General features: G+C 42.6%; 1 protein-coding gene across 2 annotated transcripts in view; it reads left to right on the top strand.

Annotated features, from left to right (window-relative positions):
* CYFIP1 (cytoplasmic FMR1 interacting protein 1) overlaps positions 1–13566 on the top strand; it is a 123888-nt gene that overhangs the window by 70250 nt on the left and 40072 nt on the right. For both annotated transcript variants that reach the window (XM_044231286.1, XM_044231284.1), the window contains exons 14-20: positions 4612–4778; positions 6365–6512; positions 7769–7922; positions 8942–9098; positions 10300–10396; positions 12017–12093; positions 12201–12309. In XM_044231286.1, coding sequence (XP_044087221.1) covers positions 4612–4778; positions 6365–6512; positions 7769–7922; positions 8942–9098; positions 10300–10396; positions 12017–12093; positions 12201–12309 — 909 coding nt within the window. The remainder of the gene's footprint in view (positions 1–4611; positions 4779–6364; positions 6513–7768; positions 7923–8941; positions 9099–10299; positions 10397–12016; positions 12094–12200; positions 12310–13566) is intronic.

Below are 13566 nucleotides of genomic sequence, written 5' to 3'. Positions count from 1 at the left end.
GATTTGCTTATTCTGAACACCTCATATAAATGAAATTCTACAGTACGTGGCTAATTGTGATTGGCTTCTTTCACTGAACATCATGTTTTTAGGGTTCTCACATGTATCAGTATTTTATTCTTTCTATTGCTGGATCCCATTCCATTTTATTTACTTTTTATTTACCTTTTAGCTGATTTTTTAGTTTGGTTGTTTCTACTTTTTTTTTTTTAATTTTTTTTTTACTTATTTTCGGCATAACAGTATTTATTATTTTTGCACCACACCCAGTGCTCCATGCAATCCATGCCCTCTATAACACCCACCACCTGGTACCCCAACCTCCCACCTACCCGCCAATTCAAACCCCTCAGATTGTTTTTTAGAGTCCATAGTCTCTCATGGTTCACCTCCCTTCCAATTTCCCCCAACTCCCTTCTCCTCTCTAACTCCCCATGACCTCCATGCTATTTGTTATGCTCCACAAATAAGTGAAACCATATGATAATTGACTCTCTCTGCTTGACTGATTTCACTCAGCATAATCTCTTCCAGTCCCGTCCATGTTGCTGCAAAAGTTGCGTATTCATCCTTTCTGATGGAGGCATAATACTCCATAGTGTATATGGACCACATCTTCCTTATCCATTCATCCGTTGAAGGGCATCTTGGTTCTTTCCACAGTTTGGCGACCGTGGCCATTGCTGCTATAAACATTGGGGTACAGATGGCCCTTCTTTTCACTACATCTGTATCTTTGGGGAAAATACCCAGGAGTGCAATTGCAGGGTCATAGGGAAGCTCTATTTTTAATTTCTTGAGGAATCTCCACACTGTTCTCCAAAGAGGCTGCACCAACTTGCATTCCCACCAACAGTGTAAGAGGGTTCCCCTTTCTCCACATCCCCTCCAACACTGTTTCTACTTTTCTATTAAGACTAATGCTTCTGGGACGCCTGGGTGGCTCAGTTGGTTAAGCAGCTGCCTTTGGCTCAGGTCATGATCCCAGCGTCCTGGGATCGAGTCCCACATCGGGTTCCTTGCTCGGCAGGAAGCCTGCTTCTTGTTAGGGTCCATAATCAAAGGAGCGAGACTGATACAAAGTGAAGGTCAAGCAAAGCTTTATTTCGCGCCAAGCATCGAGAATCAAACTGACCGGTCAGGGCCGTCTCTTGCAAAGAGGCGACCCCTCCCAGCCTCACAGACTAACTTTTATAGAGATAGTTTAGCCGGGCTATACACAGGTGGCTAATGAGATTGCAATACACAGAGAACACTGCACAGTCATGCTAAATCTGCCACACACAGAAAAAAAACTGCTAGGTAACACACGGGTGCCCAATTGAACTTCAGTTTACCCTAGTAGATATATGCGTGCCCCACTGATTGGACATCTTCACCTGTCCTGGCCTCACCTGCCCTTGTATCTAGGCTTTGCAAGTAAGTTCCTCTGGGAGGGGTGGGGTCAGTCTAAGTTTACTGCATAGGGTCAATCTAAGTTCACTACATAAACAGAAAATGACTCCCTCTGGCCAACCAGGCCCTTAACACTTCTGCCTCTGCCTCTGCCTGCCACTCTGTCTGCCTGTGCTTGCTCTCTTCCTCTTTCTCTCTGACAAATAAATAAATAAAATCTTAAAAAAAAAAAAAAAAGACCAATGCTTCTATTAACTTTTGTATACAGTTTTTATGAATGCATGTTTTTATTTCTTTTCAAGATACATCCAGTAGTAGAAGTGCTGGGTCATATGGTAACTCTATTTATTTAACATTTTGAAAAACTACCAGATGGGTTTTCCCAAGTGGCAGCACTATTTTATATTCCTACCAATAGTGTATGAGGCTTCTACTTGCTCTGAATCTTCAGCAACACTTGTTATTGTCTGTCTGATTGATTCTAGCCATCCTATCACATGTGAAATGTATCTCATTATGATTTTATTCACATTTTCCTAAAAACTATGATGCTGAGTATATTTTCATATGCTTATTGGCAATTTATATATCTTCTTTGGAGAAATGTTTATTCAGATTTTTTGTCCATTTTTTAATTGGATTATTTATCTTATTAAGTTCTCTATGTATTCTAGATAAGAGTTTGTTTCTTTTCAGACATATGATTTATATTCTTCCATTCTTTGGTTGTCTTTTTACTTTATTAATGGGGTCTTTTGAAGCATAAAGTCTTTAATTTTTATTATGTTCAGTTTACCTGTTTTTTTCTTTTGCTGCTTGTGCTTTTGATATCATATCTAAGAAGCCATTTCCCAACCCAGGTAATGAAGATTTACTCTTATGTTTTCTTCTAAGAATTTTACAGTTTTGCCTCTTCAGTTTAAATGTGTGATTCATTCTGAGTTAATTTTTTTTATTTTTTTTTAAAAGATTTTATTTATTTATTTGACAGAGAGAGATCACAAGTAGGCAGAGAGGGAGGAAGGGAAGCAGGCTCCCTGCTGAGCAGAGAGCCCGATGCGGGACTCGATCCCAGGACCCCGAGATCATGACCTGAGCCGAAGGCAGCGGCTTAACCCACTGAGCCACCCAGGCGCCCCTGAGTTAATTTTTTAGTATGGTGTGAGGTAGGGGCTATGTTAGAGATTTCCAAAACTGCTCTCGGGCTTGATTTGCTAGAGGGACTCACAGGACTGAGTAGCTGTTTTACTCGAGGTTATAATTTATTACAGTGAAAGGAGACAGATTTGAATCTGCAAAAGGTACATGGGCGAAGTCCAGGAGAAACCAGGTGCAAACTTCTGGGAATCCCGTACTAGGGCAGTTATGCAGGATGTGCTTAATTTTTCCAGCAGAGAGGGGTGGCAACTTGTGGAAAGTGTTGCCATCTAGGGAAGCTTACCCAAGATCTTAGAGTCCAGGTTTTTTATTGCGGGTCAGTACTGTTGGCTTGCAGCACAACTTCGTGATTGATTTGGACTACTCAGACTCCAGACTCCCAGTGCAAATATAGCTGTTCACCCTAAATTAAATTATTGTCATAAACACTGGTACTGCAATGGTCCAGAGCCTTGGGTGTACGCAGACACTTTATTTAGGCAGGATAGTCCCAGGGCTGAGAGCTCAATCCCTTGGAGCTGGCCAAGGGCCAGTCCTGAAAATGGGCCTTTCCTGGGTATATGGAGGGTTTCATCATCCCAGGCCTCAGCAGTTAACCCGGTCCTGCATAGGAGACCAACTTCATTGTTTGCATGTCGATACTGTTTGTTGAAAAAAATAATATTTCTCTGTTGAATTGTTTTCACATAGTTGTTGAAAATCAGTTGACTGTAAATGTCTGTTTCTATTCCATTGATCTGTATGTTTATCCTATGCTGATATAGTCACATAATCTCTTACTATCTGTAAACTCTATGACAATGCCCCCCTTTTTATTCTTAATGCTCGTAGTTTGTGCCTTTGCCTGTGTTTTTCTTGATTAGTCCTTCGGGAAATTTGTCAATTCTATTATTTACTTATTTTTTTAAATAGCTTTATCTTTATTGATCAACTTTTTTTTTTTTTTTAAGATTTTTTATTTATTTCTTTGACAGAGAGAAAGAGAGACAGCAAGAGAGGCAACACAAACGGGGAGTGGGAGAGGGAGAAGCAGACTTCCCACTGAGCAGGGAGCCCAATCTGGGGCTTGATCCCAGGACCCTGGGATGGTGACCTGAGCCACCCAGATGCCCTTGTTGATCACCTTCTATGATATGCTTGTTTTCTGTTTCGTTAATTTTTACTTGTCAGTATTTATTTCCCTCTAGTTTGGGGAAGGTGTATTTTCCTGTTCTTTTTACAGGTTTATGATGACTATTAGATTATTATTGTCAGACTTTTTGTTTCCTAATGTATGCCTCTAGAGTTCAAAATTTACTTTTTTAGCATACCTTTTCCTACATCCCATAAATTTGAATATATAGTATTTTTTTCAAGTTGATTTGAATTTGAATTCAGTTCAGTTTGAATTTGATTTGGGGTATTTGCTTTTTTTTTTTTTTTTTTCTTTCATAAAAATGCCTCTTTTTTTCCTTATTAGAGAACCACCTAACAAATCCCTAAAGCAAATGAATGGAACACCTGAGGACATTATAGTGTCTGTGATGCTATCACAGAGATGAAGTTTAAGCATTTTAGTATATATGTTCTTCCAGGCCTTTATATGCCTATTAATTCAGCATACTGTTACTGTTTAATAGATGGGATTTGGGCTACCAACTCTAAAAAACTTCTTTCTTTTCCAGCTAATAACATACTTGCTTTCATGAATCTTTTTTATTCTTTTTCCTTTAAAGTTCTTCACAGGGATATACCCTTATGCATTTGGGAGTATTCTGAGTGAGTTACTAAATGCTCCTGTTAGCTCCATGCCAAGCTAAGCAGATCCATCACTGTCCTTAAGGCACTCATGGTCTAATGGTGTCAGACCCAGGCACATGGACAGCTGCTGATATAGAGCTAAGCTCACAGCTCTTGGGAAGAGTTACTGGCAGCAGCTTCTGAGCAGAAACATTGGAAGCCAGGCAGAGGTGCTGTGTATGAGGGAGAGGCAGCTTCCAGGTGCAACTTGGCATCCCCTGAGAAGGAGCCATTTCCTGTCACCATCCACCACACTGACAGTTATGTCTCCCTCTGCAGGTGATTGCCATGATCAAAGGTCTGCAGGTGCTGATGGGCAGGATGGAGAGTGTTTTCAACCATGCCATCAGGCACACCGTCTATGCTGCACTGCAGGACTTTTCCCAGGTTACCCTTCGGGAACCACTCAGACAGGCCATCAAGAAGAAGAAGAACGTCATCCAGAGGTCAGCCTCAGTGTAATACCTCCCTGTGAGCTCAGAGTATGAAGCTGTAGAATCAGTTTAAGATTAAACAACTATATAGTTAGATTTTCATAAATATGCTCAGTGCATTTATCTTCAACCTCCTCCAGAAGATGCCCTTCCGGTGATTTTTCTCTAAATGTGATGTGATAGGTCCAACTATTCACCTGAGCAATGTGTAATAAATCAACTACAGAATGTCTGAGCAGTGGGGATGCAGGGTCAAGGGTGTGTTTATCTTGGGGCAGGAGAGTGTCTCAATATCTGTTTAGTGATTCTTATCACCAGGCTTGTGGGGACAGGAAGCCCAGTATCAGATTTCCCATCTCAATACATCTTTAGTATTTTTGCCTCTGTTCCTTTTGACCTATCCTACAAATTGGTCAGAGACTAACACAGATATCGCAGAGATCCTGTAGTGATCTTGAGCTAGTTTACTCTTAATACATAGCCTTTTATGAAATAGTCAATCAGAGAAAGACAGTTATCATATGATCTCACTGATTTGAGGAATTTGAGAAATAAGACAGAGGATCATAGGGGAAGGGAGGGAAAAATGAAACAAGATGAAACCAGAGAGGGAGATGAACCCTAAGAGACTCTTAATCTCAGGAAACAAACTGAAGGTTGCTGGAGGGAAGGAGAGCCTAAGAGATGGAGTGCGTGGGTGATGGACATTGGGGAGGGTATGTGTTATGGTGAGCGCTGTGAATTGTATAAGACTGATGATTCATAGACCTGTACTCCTGAAACAAGTAATACATTATATGTTAATTAAAAAAAAATACAGCCTTTTCAAGTTGTCTTTCAGAGACATCTATGTAAAATGAAGTTTACTGGGGCTCACAAATATATTGATTTCATTTTGTTGCTTTACAATTGACGTTTGACACCTGGCTTGGTATGACTTTTTGCACTAATAAAATTTGATACTGTTAGTCTTCCCATTTTGCTCATATTTGCCATAATGGGAAGCTCACCACGTGGGAAATGTGAAGTGTAGTCTAAGAGTAACTCAGATTTTAGCCAGAGCTTTCCCCATGAGGTGATAGGATAGGCACATAGGTACATCTACCCCTGCTTGTGGTGGGGGTTGGGGGACTCTCCATATGGTAGAGCCCTGGTGGGAATGGGAACATGTTTCAAATGTGTCTGAGACATAGACCCAGTTAGTACAGTTGTGTTGGTGACATGTTCCTGTTAGAAATCAGGGAATCAGCCAGGAGAAGTTGAGTTTCGGCTCCCTGGGTGGATATTTGTGGTTTGTCTCCTGCCACTTTTTGCATGACTCGGTGTTCAGGAAATAAAACATCACTTTCAGATTAATTGATGCAAACTGCAGCTAAGTCCGATCTTTTGGAGCTAGTAATATCCCCCAGAAAATGATCTATCCAAAGTTTTGCTTTGAATTGGTCCATTACCATGTCCTCCACCGCCCCCAGAGGAAATCATGTTTGAGAATTGGCTGTCCTGAGAGTTATGTGTTAGGTGAGGCAATGCTGTGATTTTTAAAGTGGTGAGGGTGTCAGCACTCTGTACCTCACTGATGACTTGATGGGACTGTTTAGTGTCCTGCAGGCCATCAGGAAGACTGTGTGCGACTGGGAGACGGGGCATGAGCCCTTCAACGATCCAGCCCTGCGAGGCGAGAAGGACCCCAAGAGCGGCTTTGACATCAAAGTACCCCGGCGCGCTGTAGGACCCTCCAGCACTCAGGTTCTCATCCTCCCTGCTTCCCTGTTCCATCTGTTCCCCTAAGTGGGCTAACCCTGACCTGAGGGTTGATAAGCAAGGTCGGGAGTGAAATGACATAACCACTCTCTGCTCAAGATGATCAAGTACTGCCTGTACCTTTTCTGCTCCTCTGTTCCCTGCCCATGTGAATCTGGAGCATTAGCCAAGATGTTCTTGTGATTCTCAGATTTGATCATTTGCACGCAGAATTTAATTTGACTGCATCAACTCCCATTTCCAAAATGTGGGTGAAAGTCTATGTGTCCATATTTACGCTGTGTTTCCTCGTGGGTGTTTAAATGTATGGTTATACTTTCTATGTTGGGACCAAAAATGATCGTTTCTGAAGATAAACTTTTGGAAATTTAAGAATGTAGCTTTTTTGTGTCCCTGGTCTTAAGCCACCACTGCTGTTTTCTCTTCTGGCATGCTCAGCCCCCTCACCCCCAAAAGCAGCTTTCTTCTGACTCTCACACCTGATTTAAAACGTCCTTCTGCTTTTTTCTTCCCATTTTGGGACTTAGTACTTCTTACTCATTGTTCTTCTGTTGGGGGCTTTTATAATCTCTTCTGCCAGCCTTTCAGAGAACTACCAGCAAAGCACATTTATGGCTTTATATGAAACCTCTCAAATATCTGGGAGGAAGGCATTTGGCCTTAAGGAGGCCTTAAGGAGGATGCTTGTCCTGGGTCTGTCCAATGTGCATGCAGCCTCCTCACCCTCTGTTCCCATGTGTGTCTCCCCATCCCATGATGTGTGTGTCCTGTGACTAATGGCTCTCTCCCACCTCTCCCCCCCCATCTGTCTGTGTCTAGCTCTACCTGGTGCGCACCATGGCGGAGTCCTTGAGCTCTGCTGAGCTGCTGAGGCAGCTCAAGTCTTTGGGCATGGAAAGACTCTTGCATGTGGTAAACGCGTTTCTGAGGCAGTCCTACACCTATCCGCCTCTTTTAACCTTTGGTGGTAAGACATCATTTGTTTTTCTTGTTGATGTTTATGGCACGGAGGTGAACTGCTCTGCTACAAATTCTTTCTCCCAAGCAGCACCAACTTGGGCACTTAGATGGGTGCCCAGACTTACTTTTAGGGGCTGGTATAGTGGTAGGCTTACCACTCCAGGCTGGCTCTGGTCAGGGCATAGCGGAGTAGTCTTCCTCTTGTGGTTTATCTAAATTTGGTGTAACTAATGTACCATGTATATTTTCTCCCCCTACAAATGTTTCCTTGGATAATGCAGCTTTACATGGTGAGAACCATGCTAGAGTCCCTCATTGCAGACAAAAGTGGTTCCAAGAAAACCTTGAGAAGTAGCCTTGAGGGGCCCACCATATTGGACATAGAAAAATTTCATCGAGAGTCCTTCTTCTACACTCACTTGATAAATTTCAGTGGTAAGAGATACTGCTGACCAGCATCTGGCCCAGCATGTTCTAACACTGCTAACACCGTCTAGAATGCTTCTGCTGACCTTCCCCTGCTGTGGTCCCCTCACACACCCAGACGGTGACCTGTGTTGTAACCTTCATGATACTCCCTCACCTGTCGCTTTAAATGCACAGCCAGCCAGGGGTCCCCTCCATGTGGCATAGCCCTTAGAAGAATGAGGGCCATGGGCCTGTGGCTGGCTCTGTGACTTGAATGTGGTCTTTGTAACCCATATGAGGTCAGAAGCATAGGTGAATGTAATCTGTCACCTGGCTTGAGAACAAAATAGTGATAAATATCAGAAACAGTCCCCATGAGTAGTGACATGTGGAAGGTGGCAGTCACATTGAGCAGGACACTGGGTGGATACCCTTTGTCATTGTGGAGTCCATGTTTCCTCTGGTGCTGCGTGCTGCAGCTCGCTCAGAGCAGGAAGCCTCTATCTTGGCTGTGAGTGCTGCAGGTTTGGAGTAAAGACCAAAGCTTTTGTTGTTCACTTGTCAAATGATGGACACATTTTTTTTTTCATTTGTTTCTATTTTACATTAGATAAACTTGTACTGAATATGCATGTAATACTATATCTTTATTCTAAGTGAAATAAAATAATGTGGTCTTTATTACTCCTTTTAAAAAGGACATTTTTCTCCCCTCACAGTCCCTCAGAGAAGCTCACAGGGTTGACAAGTTCCCATTGATGGGTGGTGTTGTCCATGCCAGACCAGCAGGGGCCAGATGCTGACTCTGCTCTTTTTATGACCGAGAATGTGCACAGTCTAGGGTGGCTTTGCTTGCAGCCACATCATGGTTGTCTCATCTCTAGTGTGAGACGCTGTCACCCCTCCCTGCTCACATCTACTCCCGCATGGCTCAGGGCTGAGATTGAAGGAGCCGGACCTTGCACATGCCCCTCCCTGTCCTAGATCGTCTTGCCGACTTCTTCTGCTTGCAGAAGATTAACATGGTATCATTTGAATCCTTCAAGAAACACTCCAGCAGTGCTGTGACCTTTCACAGTTGTGGTTCCGAGAGTTCTTTCTGGAACTGACAATGGGCAGGAGGATCCAGTTCCCCATCGAGATGTCCATGCCCTGGATCCTGACAGACCACATCCTGGAGACCAAGGAGGCGTCAATGATGGAGTGAGTACCCTCTGGGCATTTCTTAGTTCTTTGTGATGACCGGGGTCCTTCGTGGCATTTGGGAGCTGGGAGATGGAGAAGGGGGCTGGGCTGTTTTCAGCACTTCATTTGAAGTTGTCATACTTGGGGTAAGACTTCAGAGATTAATACAGGTAACAGGCTTCTTGCTTTAGACTAAAATCAAGAACTCAGGCAGCAAGAATCAGTAAGTCCCACCATGTTAGGTGATACCCTGTCAGCAAGAGTTGAGGTGGCCTGGCCTCTCATGAGGCATAGCTTCTGAGACAGATGAATTTGGGAGAGAAAGTATTAATTGAAAACGTTCTTTTGAGGTCAGGGCTCAAGGCCAGGGTACGGGGTTGGAGACTTTCAAAATAGAAGGTCCACGAAGGTAAAGTAGTAGGAAAGGGAGATGTCTTATGAACAGACTGGGAACTGACCCAGCAGGTTCTTCAGCATACAGAGCAAATGTATAGCACCTCGTCTTTTCCCATGCACGTCAGTTCTTATGTGGCCAGGAGGATGGCCTTTTATTTTCTCTGGAGTGGCCGTAACATCCATTCAGCAGTACCAGAGAGGGGAGGAGGAGCATGGAGATCTAACACAAAGGCCTTGGCATGCCTCTGTGTTGTGTCTTTGGGGTTTAGCTTGGCCCCACTCCTTACACAGCCTTCCTGCTGTGAAGTGGTCTTGTACCCTCAGAAGGACCTTACTGCTGGAGACTACTGGCTGCTGCCTTTTGTCCAGATACGGGACTAGGTAGGGGAGAGGGGCTTTTGGCCATGCTGGACATGATGGTGATCAGCTCTGGACCCAGGATCTTCATATGTTTTTCTTACTAAGTTCGACACTTTATTCTTAGAAATAAGAAAATAACTTGTTTTTGTGATTATAAAAAATACTATATTCTGTGGTGAAAGTTTTTGAAACATACATAAGTGAGAAGATGCCATTACAGGAGGCCCTTGTGAACTCTCCAGGGGTCTGGGCATGGCCTAAGTAAATGCGTCCCATTTGTGGGATCATCTGCCGTGGTCCATTAGGGTCCTTGATAGGAACCCCATTTGGTGTCCGAAGTAAGAGATTGTTTCTCCTCGTATGAGAGGTCAACAACGAATGTTAAATTTCATCTAGAGTGTGGGATGTGAGAACTGACGGGCCCTATGTGGAAGGCTGGGCTGACCATTTGCCCCTTCTGCAGGTATGTCCTCTACTCCTTGGACCTGTACAATGACAGCGCACACTATGCCCTCACCAGGTTCAACAAGCAGTTTCTCTACGACGAAATTGAGGCAGAGGTGAAGGCGCCGGCACTTTCAACAAACTTTAATTTCCCTTTTCTCTGAGTATTAAAGGAAGCAAATTTTCTTTATAATACAAGGAGATTTAAACAATAGAATGAACTTCTGAAAAAACATTTTGGAGTAAATCCTTCTATCTGTATTTTTCTCTCTGCATCTATGCATGTGTTATTGGGGTCTTAACAACATAATACTTGACTACATGTCATAAGCACCTCTGTATCCTCACCTGTCTTCTTTCATGAACACAGCTTAAGCCAGCCCCTATTTTATTTCTTCATTTTAGCTTTTTAATTTTGTGTATTGTAAGTAATGCTTTGAAGAACTTTCTTGCACCTAATTTTTTAGCTGTGTTCAATTATTTTTTGAGGACAAATTCCTACAAGTGGAATTATTTTGCAGCTCAGGAGATAAATTTTATTTTGTACCTTAAGATTTAAGAGCATTTAACCTCAACAAATTGCATTGTGCATCTAGATGTCCTTCTCTGCCTCCTCACAGAGATATTAGAAAGTGCTTCTTCAGGGAGATGTCATAGGCTCCTGGGCCATGTAGGGTGGGCATATAGCAGAGACCTGCAGGTCCTGGGGTTGGTTTCCCTTTGAGCATGTGGTATCCTTATCAGAGTTCTGCATGGAGAGGCTAACTTCATTTGCAAGGAAAATTCAGTTTTGGGGGTGGAGTCACAAGGCTGTATCCATCCTATGTCTCCTCCCTGACCCACTGCCCAGAGCAGTCAGCCGTGTTCCAGGGGAGGCCACATGCAGTTCCTGGGATGCACAGTCTGGTGGCAGGAGCAGAACCCAAATCCAGTGCACATTAGTCAGTGGGAACACATGATGAAGGGAGACTTTTTCATATTCCTTTGCCTTTAAGAGTCAGGGAGCATTTTTCTCCATTAGTAAGAGATGTTCTGATACAGTTTTCAGTGGCTACACGTAGTGGTCACTCCTGGCCACACTGTGATATATTTAATCTGTTGTTTTGGACAATGAGGTTGTTTCCTGTTTTTCTTTTCTAATAAAGGAGACTTTGTTAATTGCATTAACAAAAATTTTGCTTTTAACTTTATATTCCCAGAACTTACTCATTTTTTAACTGGAAATTTGTACCATTTTGCTCATCTCTACCTCTGGAACCACCAGTCTGTTCTCTATGCATTCATTCATTCGTTTGTTTGTTTGTTTGTTTGTTTTTAAGATTCCACATATAATTGAGATTGTACAGTATTTGTATTTGTCTGATTTAGTTCAATGAATGTAATGTCCTCAGGGTCCATCCATACAGTTGCAAATGGCAGGATTTCCTTTTTTATGACTGAAGAGCATTCCTGTGGGGGGGGTGTGAGAGAGAGAGAGATGGAGAGAGAGAGAGACAATTCTGTATGTGTTCATCCATCAGTGGACACTTAGGCTGTTTCCATGTCTTGACTATTGTAAATGATGCTGTAAACATGGGGGTGCATATATCTTTTCAAGTTAGTATTTTCAGTCTTTCTGGTTAAATACCTAGAAATGGAATTTGCTGGATCAAAAGGTTTGTTTTTTGTGTTTTTTTTAAGTTGTCTTGTTTGATCTTTAGGAAGTAAAACTCTATATATGCTTTATTTTTCTTCAGGTGAATCTGTGCTTTGACCAATTTGTTTATAAGCTGGCAGACCAGATATTTGCATATTATAAGGTTATGGCAGGAAGGTGAGTATATGGTTTATGATTTGGACATGAAATCTAGGATAACTTGCTCTGACATTTCCATTAAAATTCACAGAATATGAGAAATGCCTTCTCTTCTTCCATACTAGTTTGCTTCTTGATAAACGTTTACGATCAGAATGCAAGAATCAGGGGGCAACAATCCATCTCCCACCATCTAACCGCTATGAGACCTTACTTAAGCAGAGGCATGTGCAGGTGAGTCACCTTTCTGGGTCATGGTTGGGGGTGGAGCTGGCATTGGAATGGTGAGGTTTTCTTAGAGCTGACTGAGTTTTACTAGATGTCAGTATGTTCTGTGACTGCAGCTACATACATCCTTATAAAGTGTGGAGATTTTAAAGACAGTTTCTTTTGGATACCCTGAAACCCAAGGGAAGGCTTGCAGCACTCTGCACCCTGCTCTGCTCTGGCTCCCAGGGTGAAGGCATGGCCCTAGAGGGCTTGGGTCCTCTCCAAGAGCCCAAAAGTTAGAACTGTTTTTTAAAAAGAATGAAGGTGAGGGCGCCTGGGTGGCTCAGTGGGTTAAGCCGCTGCCTTCAGCTCAGGTCATGGTCTCAGGGTCCTGGGATCGAGTCCCACGTCGGGCTCTCTGCTCAGCAGGGAGCCTGCTTCCCTCTGTCTCTCTCTGCCTGCCTCTCCATCTACTTGTGATTTCTCTCTGTCAAATAAATAAATAAAATCTTTAAAAAAAAAAAAAAAAAAGAATGAAGGTGAGAAACACTTGTCAGCTGTGTGTTGAAGAGGAGCTTTTTCTTGGCCAGCACAAAGAATAAAAAATACAGTTCTTATTTTTTGTTTCCTTACAAATATGTGTGTGTATATATGTGTCATAAATTGGGAAAGTACAGAAAACTGTAGTGAAAATTCCATTTAATTCTGCAGATAATCACCATGCAGGTTTTGAGACATTTGCACCAGGATTTTGTCCATATTTTTGTTACTCAAATGATATTGAGGCACAGATACTTTGTTAGGACTCTGAAATAGGAATAATTTTCTCCTACTCATCGTACCACTGTGGAGTTTCCGCCAGCTCAGGCTGCTGCGTGCTGGCAGATGGTCCTGAACAGCAGCATGAGGTGTCCTCACTGCAAACCCAAGGTCTCCAGGGTGTTTGGTGAAACTTAGGGTTTCTGTCCATGACATAAGTGTAAGTTCAATGCAAAGGATGATAATACAAAAGTGCTTTATGGTTTTGACTTGCAGAATTTCAGCACCAGGAAGGTAGGCTATTTGATCATCACATCTGTATAAGTCATTCGATCTAAAATGTTTACATTTTGTATGTTGTTTGTTTGCTCTTTCTCTTAGAATTTGATTCTGAGAGAATATATACGTTTTTTGTTTCTTGGGTTTTTTAAAAAAAATTTTATTTATTTATTTGAGAGAGAGAGCAGGAGCAAGGAGAGGGACAGAGGAGCAAACTCCCTGTGAGCAGGGAGCCCAACATGG

This window comes from Neovison vison, chromosome 13 (genome assembly GCF_020171115.1).
Source record: "Neovison vison isolate M4711 chromosome 13, ASM_NN_V1, whole genome shotgun sequence".
Classification (NCBI taxonomy): domain Eukaryota; kingdom Metazoa; phylum Chordata; class Mammalia; order Carnivora; family Mustelidae; genus Neogale; species Neogale vison.
The sequence above is the reverse complement of the archived record's forward strand: the minus strand, read 5'-3'. Positions and strand labels throughout refer to the sequence as shown.